Source organism: Cricetulus griseus, chromosome 4, assembly GCF_003668045.3.
Source record: "Cricetulus griseus strain 17A/GY chromosome 4, alternate assembly CriGri-PICRH-1.0, whole genome shotgun sequence".
NCBI classification, from domain to species: Eukaryota; Metazoa; Chordata; class Mammalia; order Rodentia; family Cricetidae; genus Cricetulus; species Cricetulus griseus.
This window is the reverse complement of record NC_048597.1, coordinates 42,299,955-42,319,021: the sequence shown is the minus strand read 5'-3', so window position 1 is coordinate 42,319,021 and position 19,067 is coordinate 42,299,955. Positions and strand designations below refer to the sequence as shown.

The 19,067-nt window shown below is 40.6% G+C and overlaps 1 protein-coding gene across 1 annotated transcript; it reads right to left on the bottom strand.

Moving 5' to 3' along the window:
* Positions 1-2,440: 2,440 nt before the first annotated feature.
* Positions 2,441-18,137, bottom strand: LOC100756917 (resistin-like gamma). The gene is made up of 4 exons (XM_035444112.1): positions 18,106-18,137; positions 3,768-3,919; positions 3,261-3,341; positions 2,441-2,707 (listed from the first exon to the last, which is right to left on the bottom strand). Exons 1-4 carry the CDS (start codon positions 18,135-18,137, stop codon positions 2,580-2,582), a joined length of 393 nt encoding a protein of 130 aa, XP_035300003.1. The 3' UTR covers positions 2,441-2,579.
* Between the last annotated feature and the right edge of the window lie 930 nt (positions 18,138-19,067).

Genomic DNA, 19,067 nt, shown 5'->3' with positions numbered 1-19,067 from the left:
CTCAGCCTTTCTATTTCCAGCATTCCCTTAGTTTGTGTTTTCTTTATTGTTTCTATTTCAGTTTTCAGGTCTTGAACTGTGTGAATTGTTTTCTTCAGCTTTTGATTTATTCTCTTGGCTTTCCTTAAAAGATTTGTTGATTTCTTGCATCTTTTGGTTTGTCTTTTCTTCCATTTCTCTGAAGGATTTTCTTATTTCCTCTCTTAGGGTCTCTATCATCTGCATGAAGTTGTTCTTAAGTTTGCTCTCTTCTGCTTCATCTATGTTGGAATATTCAAGTCTTGCTGGCATAGAGTCTCTAGACTGTGGTGGTGTCATATTGGTTTTTCTGTTGTTGGATGTGTTCTTATATTGTCGTACATTGTCATCTTCCCATATCTTCCTCCAGGTCATTCTGGCTTTCAGAGTTCAGGTGTCTCTTCCTTTCCTGGTGTGTATGGGTCCAAGGTTCACTTCTGGTGGGTGCAAGAGGGACCTATACTCTGATGGGTCTCAAGGTGGGTGCAGGCAGGTCTGAGGCACTGGCTCTCCAGGTGGGTGGGAACAAGAATAGCACAGAGATGCCAGATGTGCTTGATCCTCAGGGGCCCAGTCAACCTGCCTGAAGACCCCCAGAACAGGAGCTCTCAGAGTGGTCAGGCAGAAGTTGGGCTGTATGTGCTCATTTACAAGTGGGTATTAGTTGTAAAATAAAGAATCATTTTGGTACAATCCACAGACCAAAAGAGGCTAACAAGTAGTGTTCAAAGAATAGATTTTACTGGTGGACTGGGGAGTGGGGGGGTATGGGGACAGATGTGTTCTGATGGGGCCATGTGGTGAGAGAGTACTGGGAGAAACAACTGGGATTGGGGGACGAGGTAGAAACCTAGTACAATGAAAATCCCGGAATCTACTTAGTAATGGTGGATACGGAGCCTCGACAGGTCACCTTCTGTAACCAGGCAAGGCTTCCAGTGAAGGGATTGGGACAGCAAGACAGGCATAACCTCTGACCTGCAATTAGTCCTGCCTGCAAGAAGTGCTGCCGTAGAAGTGGCACAGAAATTGTGGGAATGACCAATGAATGATGGGTCCAGCTTGAGATCCATGGCGTGAGAGGGAGCCCGTGCCTGAAGGGCCAGGATCCGGAGTGGATAGCCCAGAGATCTAGTATAGAGATCTGGTCCTATAGTATAGGACCAGAAAAAAAAGTTAAGGAAAGATTGCTAATGATACTCTGCTCTACTCATAGACCAGAGCCTAACATAATTGTCATCAGAGAGGCTTCATCCATCACCAGATGGGAGCAGATGCAGAGGCCCATACCTAAAGCTGGAGCTCAGTTAACCCTGAAGAAGAAGGGGAGAAAGGATCTCTAGAGGTCAAGGACACCACAAGAATACCCACAGTATCAACTAAGAAGGGCATATAGGGGATTACAAGACTGTACCTGCATGGCTGTGACCTGGGTCCTCTGCATATACGTTAAGGTTGTGCAGCTTGGTGTTCTTGTGAAAGTGAGGGCTCTCTCCTGCTCTTTTGCCTGCTCTTGGGACCCTTTTCCTCCTACTGGGTTGCCTCATCAATATGAGGGCATGTGCCTGGTCTCATTGTAACTTGGTGTACTATGTTGGGTTGATATCCCTAGGAAGCCTGCCCTTTTCTGAAGGGAAACGAACAAGGAGTAGATCTGGGAGAGAGGTGAGGGAGGGGTTGCTGAGAGGAGAGGAGGAGGTAGGGGAGACTGTGGTCAGGATGTGATATATGAGAGAAGAATAAAAAAGAAAAATCATTTTTGGTAATCTAGCATTGTAACTGAATTATAGTCTTATTCAGGACCATGAAGGCCAAAAATTCAAGTCCATCAACTTAAACCACCATTACTTCCACACCCATGGGTTACTTACTTATATTTATTTTCTGTTTGGAATTCTATTTTTTTTTTACCCAGAATTCTGTAAGCTTTTACACCCAGGAAACTGAAGTATAGTAAGACTCGGTGACAACATGGGAGAGATGTGGCTTTATTACGTTATCCAAAAGAAGGGCAACAGGGAAGGAAGTCACCTAGATGAATATCCTCTGCAGTACTAGAGTAAGAAAGAGTACATGTGTGTGCTAAAAGGTTCAAAATTAATTTTCAGTTTCCTCTTGCCTGCCTACACCTTGCAAAGTTTTCCTGCACATGGGTTGGAGTTTGTGTTCTAGTTGGTGAGCTCCATTAAGAGCATGGTACTCGTTTTGCTATATTTCATGCCAAACAGTGTACTCAATACTTTGTGTTAAATAATGGGGAAACAGGAGAAGTGGAGAATCAGTCTGTTTCCCATTCTTCCCTTATCTTTCCAAGCAACTCACACACCATACTGAGATGTAATCTGAGGTACTGAAAATGTTTTCTGCCAAGAGGTTTCCCAAGTTAGGAGTAATAACATTAAAGACATAATATAGACAGGTGAATTTTTTCTTTATTTTTCAAGAAGCAGGGTTACTGGGTAATATGAGTTCATCAAGGGAACATGAGCCAGGTTGCCAAGTTCAGATTGCGGTTTCATTATAGTCATCATTTCCAAACTGGGTCCTCAGCCTCCTCATTCTCAGGCCAATTGGCAGCAGCGGGCAGTGGCCCAGTCCATGACTGAGCACTGACAGTGGCAAGTATTTCCATTCTGGATATCCCATGATCCACAACCATAGCCACAAGCACAACCGGTGACAACCGTCCCTGCAAAGTCATGTGAGAAACATACATCAGAGCCTTTAGACTGCAAGAGATGGAAGGCCCCTAACTGTCCTTTCTTCATAGGAGGGGCAGGGGTAGTTATAGGCTTTGCATGGCATAAATCTATTCTAATTTTAGAATTTTCTTCAATCGAATGAAACGCAAAAGTACTGAAGGACTTGGAAGGTGGGGTTTCAATGTCTTTCCGTAAACGGCAATTTCACCCATGTTCTGGCCCTCTGCCCACCAATATAAGGAATACATTATGAAATGAAAGAAGATTATGAAATAAATTGTTCATGACCACACAATTAAGGAAGAAGAAGGCCTGGCACGAGGGACATGAAGGAAGAAGTGACAGGAAGAGCAGAACCCCTAAGTCCCCTAGTAGCATCCTTAAGGTAACTGAAAACTAGGATGGGATTTCTAGGTATCTGTGACTATGGCTCAGCTCCATGGCAATACAAACCTGAGATAGGAGAAGGTGGTATTAGGGAAATGATGGGGGTAGACACAGGGACAATTATTCACAAATTCTCCTTGAGGAGTTACTCACCGGGTGGACAGGAGGCTCGTCTGCCTGAGGCCTGGATACTAGTGCAGGAGAGAGTTTTAGTCACAGTGGAGGTACAGTCATCTGAATAAGAGGAGGAAAATGATATTGCCCATGTTCTTTCTCACAATTCCCATTTAAGTAGTCTCCTATTTTGGGGAGTCACTAACTTTCAAGATTTACTTTCTTCATTTGTGAAGAGTAAGTAGTAAAAGTAAAGAATACTTAAACCTCATAAAGTAGCTGTGAAAATTAAATGAACTAACTAAAAGCTTAATATTACACCTGTTTCATAATGTATTCATAATCATAGGACCTAGCCTCCTTTTCTTCATCCTCATCAAAAACACTGAGTTCTTGTCTTAGAGTCCTAAGGAGTAGAGTACTGAAGAAAGCCTTGGTCAGGAAGGCAGGGATGAAGTGGACTAAACAGAGGCAGAGATCTTAGATTAGGCTATGGACAGCCAGCATGAGCAAGGACAGGGCTGCTTTCTCATACTCATCTCATACCTCCACAGCCGATAAGTTTCTTGATTTTTTCCTCCAGCAAAGAGTCTAAAGTGTTCTCAGTATTCATTGGGACCATCAGCTGGAGAAGGCAGATAGAGATGAGAAGGCAACAAGTTGTAGTCTTCATCCTGTTGAAAGTCAATGTCCTGGTGCTGGAAGAAAATGGAAAAGAAGATGAGATCACTGAGCTCTGGCATGGCTGTGAGGGAAAGAAATATTCTGGAGAGAGTAGGGAGGGAGCAACAGAAGTACCCAGCCTGTAACTGTGTTGGCCATTGGGAGAAGCAGATAAGGTTCCTCCAGAGCTGACTGACTCACCAGAAGCTCGGGAGTGATTCCAGGGCCTGACCAGCTGAAATGCTTTAAGACACTGTAGGATTGCGGACTGGCCACCCTTAATATACACAAGCACACCCCCAATAGAGTAAACACTTCCAGTACATTTTGACAGCCCGGATGTCTTTTATAGCAATTTCCTGTGAATTAAGACACTTGGCTTAAGTAGAAGAGGTGAGGTTTATGAGACTGAGGAAGTAACTCTCTAGAGTTGCCATTGCTATTGTTACAAAGAACAAGGTTGTGCCAACCTTTGCTGAAGACTCCACCAGCTTTGGTTCAAAGCATAAAGAAATATAAAGCTTAGATTGAGATGGTGGCTCTCTCCTCATTGCTAGTGTGGGAATAGGTTACACAGGCTGCTGGGGAAAAGTTGTCATGAATAGTCCAGTTACCCCCAAGGAAGTACTTGCTAGAGTACTGTGTGCCAGGCAGATTGTTGCTTAAGCAACAGTAAGTTGCACATCTATGGTGGCTTCAACCAATACCACAGGGGGAAGTTCATGTATTTTATATCTTTCCCTGTAAGCCAGGGTGAAAACCTGTAGCTTAGGAAGATCATAGGACCTGAAAGGAAGCTGTTGTTATTCTTTTATATCATACATCTCTCAAACTGTCTTTTAAATACATGTGCATAGAGAATAAAATTCCTTTCTTAATGAATTCTGTATCACAGAGACTCCTGTTTCCTTGTGAAGCTCCTGAGAACAAGTGATTGCTGCTGTGGTTCAGTGGCCCAGTACTTAACCATAGACACTGGCCATAATATATGAGCAAATGCAACTTGGAAGGTTAAATATAAGGAGATAGTTATTCAATATGTAAAATGTAACATACATGAAAGAAAGAGAAATTATAAAACACATTTAATATGTTCTTCATCCTATCACTCTGAATATGGCAATGAAGAGAAAGTAATAACCTTGACATAGCCTCAATATTATGACAGATTGGAAGTTTCAAACAACTTAATGCATACACATTGAATTAACGGTCACTCAATTTTCTGGACATGGAAAGAGTGTACCTAGTCCTCATCACAATGTAACAAAAATGAGCTCTAGTCCAATTCTATATAAAGCCTGTTCTCCCCTCCTTAACTCAAGAGTTCAGCCTTCAGCTTTCATACTTCTACTGCCATCATGGCATTCCAAACTCCCACAATAATGGGCATTAACTTCTGCTTGCAGTATTCTAAGGCCATCTCTGCATTTCAAATGTCAGCCTGGTATCAATATCAGAGCATTAGAGCTTGAAAAGTCCTTGGACCTGATCTAATTTGATGACATCACTCAAATGATAGCTAACCTAAGACTGAGGTGAACATTGTGCTTACCTAAGGTGACAGATGAGCATCTCATAGATCGGGAACTGGTACTAGAATCAAGGTCTTTCTATTCCACTAAATTCTCCTTTATATGAAGTTATCTAACTTCTCTGGGCCTGAATGAAATACAAGAAAGTGGCTTTCAAAATGTGATTTATCCATTTCAGTTAATACATTTATCGTTTCATTTGGGCATTGACCATAAAAGAGGAAAGTCATATAGAGTATGAAACAAAAAATTTTATGCAAAATTTTTGTTTTATAAAAATAAAACAACAAAGTGGTGTCATTTTTATCTAAAAATGACATAAAGATCATAAAGTAAAGCTACTCACACGCAGCTTCTAAACAGGGTTGTTTCTAAAGCAGGTGTATGGTGATGGATGGTGACATCTTTTTATGCTAGGTAATTGGTATTATTATAACTACAAAGGAACCTGTGGACTTAAGAAAATGAATTCTGACAATGCTTTTGTTTTTATAGTACATCTCAAAACATACTCATCCTGGGTGCTACACACACTGACATTTTCCTCTACAGTTGGACTCCATCATTATTATTCTGTCTTTCCCATGTGTAGAAACCCTAGTAAAGAGCTGAGCATGAAGCTTGAAGGCAGTGTTATTTAACAGAACGGCCATTGTCCACTTTCACTTGCACCAGCTTGGGTATTGTGCCCAGACAATTGGTGTCTAGGAGCTTGTACTACTCTCAAGATTTCTGCTTTTCTTTTCTTTTTCTTTCGCTCTGAGGTTTGGATTTCAGGTATAAAATAAAGGACACCTCGAACAACCATTTCACACTGAAGCTGGCTGATGTGAACTGAGACTTCTGGGATGTGGTCCCAGCATGCCCTGTTGAAATCAAGTTTGGCACAAGGCTCCTTATGTTTCCATTCCCTATTCCCAGCAGCTACAATTTTTGTTCACTTTCTCAGTTCTCATTCACCCCACTATTTCATCAATAATGGATAGGTTATATCTAAGCAAACCTAGAGAGGACCAGATCGTTTATGGGGATGGCACTGTTGGCTGACATGGAGCCTGACTCTTTGTGAAGTATGGCCTGGAAGCCTCGTGCTATGATGTGAGGGCTGGGCAGCAAGTTGTTCAAAATACAGAAAAACTGCTGGGTGAGGACAATGCCAGCTTTTGGAAAGACTTTTATTTATTTTTTATTTTTAATTTAAATTCTTTAATTACCACTCACATTTACATATCCATCCCCCCCATTCCCTCACCCTCCCATCCTCCCAGGCTCTCTACCAACCCACCAAGACATCCCCAACTCCTCCCCAGGGACAGTGAGGCCCTCCACCAGGGGCCTTCAAAGTCTGTCATATCGTTTGGGGAAGTGCCGAGGCCCTCCTTGCTGTATCTGGGCTGCAATAGTATCCCTCCATAGGGAATGGGCCCCCAAAGTCCATTTGTGCTCTAGGGATAAAGACTGGTTCCACTGTTAGAGGTCCCATAGACTGTCCTGGCCTCCTAGCCAGCACCCACATTCAGAGGGCTTGGTTCCGTCCAATGCTGTTTCCCCAGTTTTATGACTAGGGTCTCCATGCTATCAGTAGGTCAGGTCCACTGTTTCTGTGGGTCTCTCCAGCCCCTTCTTGGCTCCTTTGCCCATTCTTCCTCCCTGTCCAAAACTGAATTCCAGTAGTATGGTTCAGTGCTTAGCTGTGGGTGCCTGTTTCTGCTTCAAACAGCTGCTGGATGAAGGCTCTAGGAATGGTAACCAAGGTAGACACCAATCTCATTATAGGGGAAGGGCATCAGTGTCATTTTCTCCACCACTGCCTGGATTCTTAGTTTGGGTCATCCCTGTGGATTCCCTAACATTTCCCCTGTGCCAGACTTCTCTGCAAACCTCGACTGTCTCCCTCTATCAAGGCATCTCCTATCTTGCCCTCCTTTATTCCTCCCCTGTCTCAGTCCTCTTGTTCTCCTCCCCTCTTCTTCCTGTCCCACCTCCTTCTTCTCCACCCACACCCTGTGCTCCCACTCTCTTCAGGGATTCTTGTCCCCCTCCCCTTCTTGGAGGGACTATGCAATCTTCTCTTGAGGTCCTCCTATAGGTCCTTCCTAGCTCCTATTACAGTGTGGATTGTAGCCTGGTAATCCTTTGCTCTAAGTCTAAAAATCATTTATGAGTGAGTACATACCATATTTGTCTTTTTGTGACTGGGTTACCTCACTCAGGATGGTTTCTTCTACTTCAATCCATTGGCCTGCAAATTTCAAGACTACATAGTTTTTTTCTGCTGAGTAGTACTCCATTGTGTAAATTTACACATTTTCTCCATCCATTCTTCAGTTGAGGGGCATCTAGGTTGTTTCCAGGTTCTGGCTATTACAAATAATACTTCTATGAACATAGTTGAACATATGTCCTTATGGTATGAATGTGCATTCTTTGGGTATATACCCAGGAGAGGAATTGCTGAATCTTGAGGTAGAATGATTCCCATTTCCCTGAGAACTGCCATACTGATTTCCAAGTGGTTGTACAAGTTTGCACTCCCATCAGCAATAGAGGAGTGTTCCTCTTTCTCCACATCCTCTCCAGCATAGATTGTCATTGGTGTTATTCATTTTAGCCATTCTGACAGGAATAAAATAGTATCTCAGCGTGGTTTTGAGCTTCATTTCCCTGATGGCAAAGGATGTTGAGCACTTTCTCAAGTGTCTTTCAGTCATTTTAGATTCCTCTGTTGAAACTTCTCTATTTAGTTCTGCACTCCACTTTTTAATTGCATTGTTTGGTGTTTTGGTGGCTAGCTTCTTGAGTTGATTGTATATTTTGGTGATCAGCCCTCTGTCAGATGTGAGATTGATGAATATCTTTTCCCATTTTGTGGGCTGGCTTTTTGTCTTGCTGATTGTGTCCTTTGCCTTACAGAAGCTTCTCAATTTCCAGAGGTCCCATTTATTAATTGTCAACCTCAATGTTTATGCTACTGGTGTTATGTTCAGAAAGTGGTCTCCTTTACCAATTTTTTCAAGGGTCCACATACCTTCTCTTCTAGGAGATTCAGTGTGACTGAGTTTATGTTGAGGTCTTTGATCCATTGGGATTTAAGTTTTGTGCATGGTGGTAGATATGGATCTAACTACAATCTTCTACATTCTAGCATCCAGTTATGCCAACACCATTTGTTGAAGATGTTTTCCTTTCTCCATTGTATAACTTTAGCTTCTTTGTCAAATTCTGGTGTTCATAGGTGTGTGGGTTAATATCAAGATATTCAATTCATTTCCATTGGTCAACCTGCCTATTTTCGTGCTAATACCAAGCTGTTTTCAGGACTATGGCTCCTTAATAGAGCTTGGAGTCAGGGATGGTGATGCCTCCAGAAGTTCCTTTATTGCACAGGGTTGTTTTGGCTATCCTAGGTTTTTTGTTTTTCCATATGATGTTGAGTACTGTTCTTTCAACGTATGTGAAGAATTGTGTTGGGATTTTGATGGGAATTGCATTGAATCCGTAAATTGCTTTTGGCAAGATTGCCATTTTTACTATGATTACCCTACCTATCCAAGATCACGGGAGATTTTTCCATTTTCTGGTACATTCTTTCTTTAAAGATGCAGAGTTCTTACTACACAGGTCTTCCTCATTTTTGGTTAGTGTTACCCCAAGATATTTTATGTTGTTAGTTGCTATTTTAAAGGGTGCTGTTTCTCTGACTTCTTTCTCAGCTGTTTATCATCTGTGTATAGTAGGACTATTGATTTTTTTTAGTTAATCTTGTATCCTGCCACTTTGCTGAAGGTGTTTATCAGGTGTAGGAGTTCCCTGGTAGAGTTTTTTTGGGTCACTCATGTAAACTATCATATCATCTGCAAATAATGAAAGTTTGACTTCTTCCTTTCCAATTTGTATGCCCTTGATCTCCTTGATCTCCTTTTGTTGTCTTATTGCCATAGCTAGAACTTCAAGAACCATATTGAAGAGATATGGACAGAGTGGACAGCCTAGTCTTGTTCCCTATTTTAGAGGAGTCTCTGAGTTTCTCTCCATTTAGTTTGATGTTGGCTGTGGTTTACCATACATTGTTTTATCATGTTTAGGTATGTTATTCCTGATCTCTCCAAGACCTTTATCATGAAGGGTGTTGGATTTTCTCAAAGGCTTTTTTAGCATCTAGTGAGACGATCATGTGGTTTTTCTTTTGCAGTTGTTTATATGATTGATTACATTGATGGATTTTCGTATGTTGAACTATTCCTGCATTCTTGCGATAAAGCCAACTTGATCATGGCAGATGATTTCTCTGATGTGTTTTTGGATTTGATTTGCCAGTATTTTGTTGAGTATTTTTGCATCGATGTTCGTGAGGGATATTGGTCTGTTTTTTAGTTCTCTTTTTTAGTTGTATCCTTGTGTGTCTTGGGTATCAAAGTGATTGTAGCCTCATAAAAAGAGTTTGGCAATGTCCCTTCTGCTTCTATTGTGTGGAACAATTTGAGGAGTACTGGTATTAGCTCTTGTTTGAATTTCTGGTAGAATTCTACAGTGAAGCCATCTGGCCCTGAGCTTTTCTTGGTTGGGAGACTTTTAATGACTGCTTCTAATTCATTAGGGGTTATAAGTCTCTTTATATTACTTATATGTTCTTGATTCAATTTTGGTAAGTGATATCTATCCAGAAAATTGTCTATTTCATTTAGATTTTCAAATTTTGTGGAGTATAGGCTTTCAAAGTATGACCTGATGATTCTCTGGATTTCCTCAGTGTCCGTTGTTATGTCCCCCTGTCATTTCTGATTTTGTTAATTTGCATGCTCTCTCTCTCTCTCTGTATTTTGGTTAGTTTGGATAAAGGTTTGTCTATCTTGTTGACTTTCTCAAAGAACTAACTCTTTGTTTTATTGAGTTTTTGTTGTATTTTCCTAGTTTCTACTTTATTGATTTCAGCCCTCACTTGATTATTTCCTGGCGTCTATTCCTCTGGGGAGAATTTGCTTCCTTTTGTTCTAGAGCTATCATGTGTGCTGTTAATTCTCTAGTGTGACTATTCTCCAGTTTCTTCATGTGGGCACTTAGTGCTATGAACTTTCCTCTTATCACTGCTTTCAAAATGTCCCATAGGTTTAGGTATGTTGTGTCTTCATTCTCATTAAATTCTAGGAAGTCTTTAATTTCTTTTTTTATTTCTTCCTTGACCCAAGAATGGTGCAATTGTGCATTATTCGATTTCCATGAGTTTTTAGGGTTTCTGCAATTTGTGTTGTTGTTTAATTCTAACTTTAAAGCATAGTGGTCTGATAAGATACAGGGGGGCATTCCAATTTTTTGTATCTGTGTAGGTTTGCTATGTTGCCGAATATGTGGTCAATTTTAGAGAAGGTTCCCTGTGGCACTGAGAAAAAAGTATATTCTTTTGTGTTTGGATGGAATGTTATATATATATATATATATATATATATATATATATATATGTTAAAGACAATTGGGTCAAAACATCTGTTAGTTCTTTTGTTTCTTTGTTAAGTTTCTTTCTGGTGGTCCTATTTAGTGGGAAGAGTGGGGTGTTAAAGTCTAGTATTATAAGTGTGTGAGGTTTTATGTGTGATTTAATCTTTAGTAATGTTTCTTTTGTGAATGTGGGTGCCTTTGTATTTGGGGCATAGATGTTTAGGATTGAGACTCATCTTAATGGACTTTTCCTGTGATTAGTATGAAATGCCCTTCTTCATCTCTTTTGATTGATTTTAGTTTGAAGTCTAATTTGATAGATATTAAGATTCCTATACCAGCTTGTTTCTTGGGTCCATTTGATTGGAAAGTCTTTTCCCAACCCTTTACTCTGATGGAAAGTCTGTCTTTGAAGTTGAGATGAATTTCTTGTATGCAGCAGACTGTTTGATTCTGTCTTTGTATCCATTCTATTAGCCTGTATCTTTTTATAGGCAAGTTAAGACCATTGACATTGAGGGATATTAATGACCATTGATTGTTGATTCTTGTTAGTTTGGGATTTGTTGGTGGTGGTATTATTGTGTGTGGATTTCCCCTTTTTTGATGTTTGGTAAAGTGGGATTATTTATTGCCTATGGTTTTTTGAGTGTAGTTATCATCATTGCATTGGAGTTTTCCTGCCAGTAATTTCTGTAGAACTGGATTTATGGATATGTATTGCTTAAATCTGGTTTTGTCATGGAATATCTTGTTTTCTCCATCTATAGTGATTGAAAGCTTTGCTAGATACAGTAGTCTGTGCTGACATCTATGTTCCTTTAGAGTTTGTAGAACATCTATCCATTATCTTCTGGCTTTCAAAGTTTCCATTGAGAAGTCGGGTGTAATTCGGAGAGGTCTGCCTTTGTATGTTACATGGCCTTTTTCTTTTACAGTTCTTAATATTTTTTCTTTATTCTGTAAGTTTGGTGTTTTGATTATTATGTGGCAAGGGGACTTCTTTTTGTAGTGCAATCTATTTGGTGTTCTGTAAGCTTCTTGTACTTTCATAGGCATATCCTTCTTTAAGTTGGGGAAGTTTTCTTCTATGATTTTGTTGAATATATTTTCTGTACCTTGAGCTGAATTTCTTCACCTTCTTTTATAGCTATTATTCTTAGGTTTGGTCTTTTCACGATGTCTCATATTTCCTTGATATTTTGTGTTAGGGACTTGTTGGACTAGAGATTTTCTTTGGCCAATGACTGTATATCCTCTAATGAGTCTTCAATACCTGAGATTCTCTCTTCCATCTCTTGTATTCTCATCTTCCTCATTGCCTCAGCTGACCCCTTTGCTCATCACTCCTCCCTCTCTACAGCTGGTTTCCAGGAATTCAACTCAGTGCTTAGCTGTGGGCCTCTGCTTCTGTTTCCATAAGCTACTGGATGAAGGCTGTAGGATGCATATAAAGTAGCCATCAATCTCATTATAGGAGAAAGGCATTTAAGATAGCCTCTCCTCTATTGCTTAGATTCTTAATTGGGGTTGTCCTTGTAGATCTCTGGACATTTCCCTGGTGCCAGATTTCTCTTTAAACCTATAATGGCTCCCTCTATTAAGGTGTCTCTTTTCTTTCTCTCCTCTATTCTTCCCCTGACTCAGTCTTCCTGGTGCCTCATGTCTTGCTTCCCCTCCTCTTCTCCCCTTCTCTTTCTCCTAACTCCCTCTCCCCCCTCCACTCCCCTTGCTCCCAAGTTGCTCAGGAGATCTTGCTCCTTTCTCCTTTTCCAGGGGACCTCTTAGGGACTCCTTGTTTCCTAGCTCCTCTCACAGTATGGATTGTAGGCTGGTAATCCTTTGCTCTATGTCTAAAATCCATATATGAATGAGTGCATAGCGTGTTTGTCTTTTTTGTAACTGGATTGCCTCACTCAGGATGGTTTCTTCTAGTCCCATCCGTATACTCTCCAAGATAAGCGCAGCCACTTTTGTGACCTCTCTCCACTGCTGCCACCATCCTGCCACTCACCACTGTCAAACGCCATGGACTAACTGAACACCTGTGCCACCCACTGGTCAAAGATAGTTACTGCATCTGGAGTAGAAATCAGGTAAAATTATGGCGGAATATTTATCATTTGCTAAAATTGGTAATATTTTTGCTTATTATGTGAATTCACTGTTTGAGGAGGATGCTAATTTGCCAATTACTGGCCTATATGCCGTAATGGCAGTTAGCTTGCTGGTACAAATAGTATTACTAACCAGAGGACTCAGGAACAGGGACAGAGATAACCTCACCACCTGCTTGCAGGAAATAACAGCTTTATGCAATGAGGTTTTGGAGAACAGATTAGGTCAGACCACAATTGTGCAGAAAGTGGAACAGAAATTAGATGATAAGCTTGGCTCTATGTCCAATACGCTAAAGACAGAGCTGTCTGTTACCCAAGATGAGATGCAGCATATTTATGCCATGTCTGAGACCTTAGAGGCTAGGCTGTCAGAAGACCATGATGAGCTAAAAAATATCTGTAGCCAGCTAGAAACTCAGATAGGCAATGTTACCCAGAAATTAGATGCAAAGGTGCAAGATACCCAGGATAGGGTTGAAGAATTGGACAATGCCATTCAATCAATTATTTAAGCATCCAAGGTAGCAGATCACAAATTTGAGTCTAGATTTGAATATTTGGAAGATAATTTACAGTACAGAGCTGACAGATTACATAGGTCCATAAGGTCGATTGCTGAGGACTCAAAATTAGCAAATCATGACCTCGAATCTAGACTCCAATACCTAGAAGGCAGTTTCCATGCCATCCAGATGCTGCCTAAGGATGATCATATTAAAGACCTAGAAAAACATGTAGATGAGCAGTTAGAGCAATTTACAGATTCAGTAACGTGCTTGGAATCTTTTATGATTAAGGAGATTGAAACTTTTCAAAAGGATATCATTGCTAGGCTTAAAGATCATTGGGATGCCTCAGAAGCAGAATCACTCCAATCCTAGGCACCTACTCCACCCAGGTATCGTGACTATTCTTCTAAAGTTGTTACTCGCACACCTTTAGTGTACCTAGCTACCATGGTAGAAAAGCCAGCTTCTAAGAAACACCCTCATGGATGGATGGCTTATGAATGGCAACCTATACAGCTGAAGGATCTTAAGAATATTAAAGAATCAGTTGTCTCATATGGTCTCCATAGCCCATACGTAAAACAGCTATTACATTCATGGGCAACCTTTAACAGGATGACACCCACAGATTGGGAATGATTGGTAGCAGCTGTACTTGAGAATTCATGCCAAATCCAGTGAATGGCATTAGTAAGGAAAGAGGCAAAGGTCCTTGAGTGTCAGGGCATAAAGGAAGGTTTTGAAGCCCCCCTAGAGAAGATTCTTAGTCAGGGTATTTATGCTGACCCACAGGTTCAGGCTGAATATGATGACGATATACTGTCTCTATGCAGGAAAGCAGCATTAAATGCCTGGGATAAGGTTCGTGACCCAGGAGAACACCTAGAAGCTTATACCAGAATACAACAGGGACCTACAGAACAGTTCCAGGACTTCTTACAAAGGTTAACTAGGGCAGTAGAATTACGGGTAACAGATCCAGAAACAAGACAATCAATTATATATACTATAGCTTATGAGAATACAAACCCAATATGCAAAAGAATACTTTTGCCTTTAAAGATCAGATCTGCTCCGCTAGAAGAATGGGTTTTGTATGCAGCCAACATTGACTATAATGTACAAGATACTGGAGCTTGGGTAGGAGAAGCCATCTCCAAAGGATTAAAATGGCAACAGGAAATTAAAAGTTCTAGAGGTGAGGATGTAAGGGCTTGGCAAGGAGAAGCACCTTACAGAGGTCAACATAGGTACCAAGAGGCTAGAGATTACTACTACTATGAACCAGAACCTTGGGTAGAAAGAGCCTTCCCCTGGAGACCACGAAGGCTCCAGGAACCTAGATGTTTCAACTATGGTAAAATGGGACATACTAAGAAAAATTGTAGACAAACAAATTCTAACAATGCCTCATAGGAAGGCCATTGCCTTCTGGATTATGTAAAAGATGTGCTAAGGACAGACACTGGACCAATGAATATAGATCGACCAGGGACATACAAGGAAACCCATTAAGGTTGGGAGAAACCCCAAGGGGGGGGGGGCTCAAGAAGGCCCCCATATCGAGAAAGGTCGGGTATGTAGCTAGTTAGGGATAGCTTCCTATTGTTTATGGTTGGGATTGGAAGGAGGTGTTCAGGCTTGGACACCTCTTTCAGATGACTTTAGGGTTTAGTTAAAATAGATAGTTAGGATGTGACATAAGCAGACTGTTGTATCTTCTTATATTTTACCATTATGATTGTTAATTTTGGATACTTTACACTGTTAAGTTTTAATCCTCTTTTAGACTAAAAGGGAAATTGTAGGGGAAGCTGTAGCCATGCCTACTTAGGGGCTGGCTACAGGTGTGCCTGACATGCTTTTGAGGGCATGGTCAGGGTGACATGGAGCGATACTTCGTTTTCTCTTTTGGTTTCACTTTTGTACTTGATAGACAGACTGCTGCCACAACGGCTGGCTAGGTCACTCTGTAATTAAGGCTTTTCCCTATTAAACACCATTATATTTCTACCTGACTCCGTATTGGTAATTTCCCACTATAAAGTCTAATTTGTTAGACATTAGGATTGCTACACCAGCTTGTTTCTTGGGTCTGTTTGATTGGAAAATCCTTCCCAACCCTCAACTCTATGGTAACCTCTGTCTTTGAAGTTGAAGTGTGTTTCATGTATGCAGCAGAAGGATGGATTCTGTCTTCGTATAGATTCTGTTAGCCTGTGTCTTTTTATAGGCAAGCTAAGAAAATTATTATTGAGGGATGTTAATGACCATTGGTTGGTTATTTTTGTTTGTTTGGATTTGCTGTTGGTGGTGGTATTATGTGTGGATTCACACCCCTTTTTTCCTTTTGGCTGTTGGTAAAGTGGGTTATATATTGCCTATGTTTTTGTGAGTGTAGTTAACTTCCTTGGGTTGGGTTTTCCTTCCAGAACTTTCAGTAGTGCTGTATTAGTGGATAAGCATTGCTTAAATCTGGTTTTGTCATGGAATATCTTGTTTTCTCCATCTATAGTGATTGAAAGCTTTGCTGGATATTGGATTCTGGGCTGGCATCGGTGGTCTCTTAGTATTTGTAGGACATCTATCCAAGACCTTCTGGCTTTCAGAGTTTCCATTGAGAAGTCTGGTGTAATTCTGACAGATTTGCCTTTATATGTTACTTGAACTTTTTCCTTTGCTGCTCTTAATATTCTTTCTTTATTCTGTATGTTTGGTGTTTTGATTATTATGTGGTGAGGGGACATTTTTGGTGGTCCACTCTATTTGGTGTTCTGTAAGCTTGTACTATTATTGGCATGTCTTTCTTTAGGTTGGGAAAGTTTTCTTCTATGATTTTATTGAATATGTTTTCTGCACCCTTTAGGTGGGTTTCTTCAACTTCTTCTACACCTATTATTCCTAAGTTTGACCTTTTCACGGTGTCCCATATTTCCTGGATATTTTGTGTTAGGGATTTGTTGGACTTAAGATTTTCTTTGGCCGATGAATCTATTTCTCTAGTGTATCTTCAACACCTGAGATTCTCTCTTCATCTCTTTTATTCTGTCGTTTATGCTTACATCTGTAGTTCTTGATCATTTACCCAGCTTTTCTATTTCCAGCATTTCCTCAGACTGTTTTGTTTTATTGTCTTTATTTCAGATTTCAAGCCTTGCACTGTTTGAATGGTTTCCTTCACTTGTTTGGTTGCTTTTTTCTTGACTTTCCAGGTTTTCTTAAGAGGTTTGTTTATTTCTTGCAATTTTTGTTTTGTCTTTTCCTCCATTTCTTGAATTTTGTTTTTGTTTTTTTCTTCCATTTCTTTAAGGGGTTTTCTCATTTCCTCTTTGAGGGTCTCTATCATCTTCATAAAGTTGATTTAGGGTCATTTTATTCTGCTTCATCTGTGTTGGGATGTCCAGGTCTTGCTGGTGTGCAGTCCCTAGACTCTGGTGGGGTCATGTTGACCTTTCTGCTGTTGACTGTGGTCTTATACTGTCGTCTTCCCACCCCTCCTTCCAATGGGTGCCAGTGGGGTCTCTCCCTCTCCTGGTGGGTACGGGTCCAAGATTCTCTTCCAGTGGGTGCAAGCAGGTCCAATACTCTATGGCTCTCTTCTTCCCATGGAGGCAGGATTAGCACCGTGACTTCCACAGACTCTGGATAGCCTGGTCTACCAGGATAAGTTCCCTATATGAAGACCCTAGGCCTCAGGAGGCTTCAAGCAGGGCACTGGAAGATGGGCCTGAAAGGTGCCCACTCAAACAACCATTTCTTAAGGAAGCTGGCTGATGTGAACTGAGACACATGGGATATCATCCCAGCATTCACTGTTGACATCAAGTTTGGCACAAGGCTTCATAATGTCTCAGTTCCCTATTCCTGGCAGCTACAATTTTTGGTCACTTTCTCAGTTCTCGTTCACTCCACTATTTCATCAGTAGTTTATAGGTTATATTTAAGCAAACCTAGAAAGGACCCAGATCATTGGGGGTGGGGGTGGGATATCACTGCTTTTTGGCATGGAGCCTGACTTCTTGGTGAAACATGGCCTGGATCCTAGTACTAGGATTTGAGGACTGAGCAACAAGTTGTTCAAAATACAGAAAAACTGGTGGGCGATTATAATGCTTGTTTTTGGAAAGATTGCTATTTATTTATTTATTTATTTATTTATTTATTTTTAAATTTCATTGTCAAGTTCTAAGCCTGCTACTAGACCAGGAGTTCAATACAAGAAATTAATAATTGAGCAGACCCTGAGGGGGGGAAAAAAACATCTAATGGCAATTCAAATGTGGCCAAAGAGCTTGGACTGCACAGGGTTTAAGTAAGTTGAATACCTTATCATTTAAGCAGTAAGGAATCACCATTCAAAGGGAAAGCCACAGTTCCACCTAAAATATCTGTAGCTTGTGTCTATTGACAAAGCCCAACCAGGACCATTGCCCCATGTCAACTTGACATGTGAACACATCATTATTCACCTCTAACTGTTCCTTTATTATTTATCCTTAAGGATCTCATATTAATATTAATATTATGATATGAAACATAAATTACCTTAAAGCATCTCATGTGTCCTTCGCTCCTGCAAGGGAAGCTGTTCCATATGGAGTTCCTCCCCAAGAACTTAACTTACCTTGGAGGAAAATGTTCATTCCACATTTGCATTTTGGACCTTAATCCCCTATTTTCCTCCCCTCTGTGTGTGTGTGTGTGTGTGTGTGTGTGTGTGTGTGTGTGTGTGTGTATACCTCTACATATGTGAGCAGGGCAGAAGTACACTTGAGTTGTCCTCAGGTTCTGTCCAACTTGTTCTCCCATATGACTTAAGCTTGCCAATTCAGTTATTATGGCTAGAAAGTAAGTTCAAGGAATCTGCCAATCTATGACCCTCAATACTTGGATTACGAGCATAACTAGTATGTCTGCATGTTTTATGGGGGGTTAAATATAAAGGTGTGTTCTTGGTGGTTTTTAGCTTTGATAAACCTACTGCCATAAATAAGAAGGTGGAAAGAGATTATTTTTATTGTAGTTGTTCTGGGTAGTTAATTTCTTTTAAATTATCAACAACCACATTGCTATTTATTACTTAAAATTAGGTTGGCAGTCTAAAGTTGACACAAGAATTATATCTTCCTGTGAAGGCTCAAAATTGGAAGCCTCCAAATTTACAGAACACTTAATACACAAATCACTTGCTTACTTTCTGAACCTTGTCATCAGTATTTTAAATTACTTTGTGTTTTGGAATTCTGTAAATTTCTAATGCCCCAGTAAGATGCAGTATTATCATTCTCAGTGACAGGTGAGGAACATGGTGTTATTTTGACATGTGTGAGGCAGGTGATTGGGAAAGAATTCACCTTAAAGCCGTCATAGGAAGTTGAATTGGAAGGGGTGCACACACACACACATGCTGAAAAGTTAGCATGTGGTCATCTTCAATCTCCCCTGTCTGCCCACACATGGCAGTCCTCCACATCTCACTGCTGCAGGGGTCAGTGCCCACAAAAGTGCTATTCCACTTCTTTGTATTTATTGCCATCCAATATACTTATACTTTTTAATAAAATGGGGGACTAGGAGAATTGGTTG

Excerpts from the sequence above, each read along its gene's own strand:
- LOC100756917 (XM_035444112.1), bottom strand. The coding sequence starts at position 18,137 with ATGCAAATGTGGAATGAACATTTTCCTCCAAG. Across the intron at positions 3,920-18,105 it reads AATGAACATTTTCCTCCAAG|CACCAGGACATTGACTTTCA; the intron begins GTAAGTTAAGTT and ends ATTTTCTTCCAG. Across the intron at positions 3,342-3,767 it reads GAAACTTATCGGCTGTGGAG|ATGACTGTACCTCCACTGTG; the intron begins GTATGAGATGAG and ends CCTCTTATTCAG.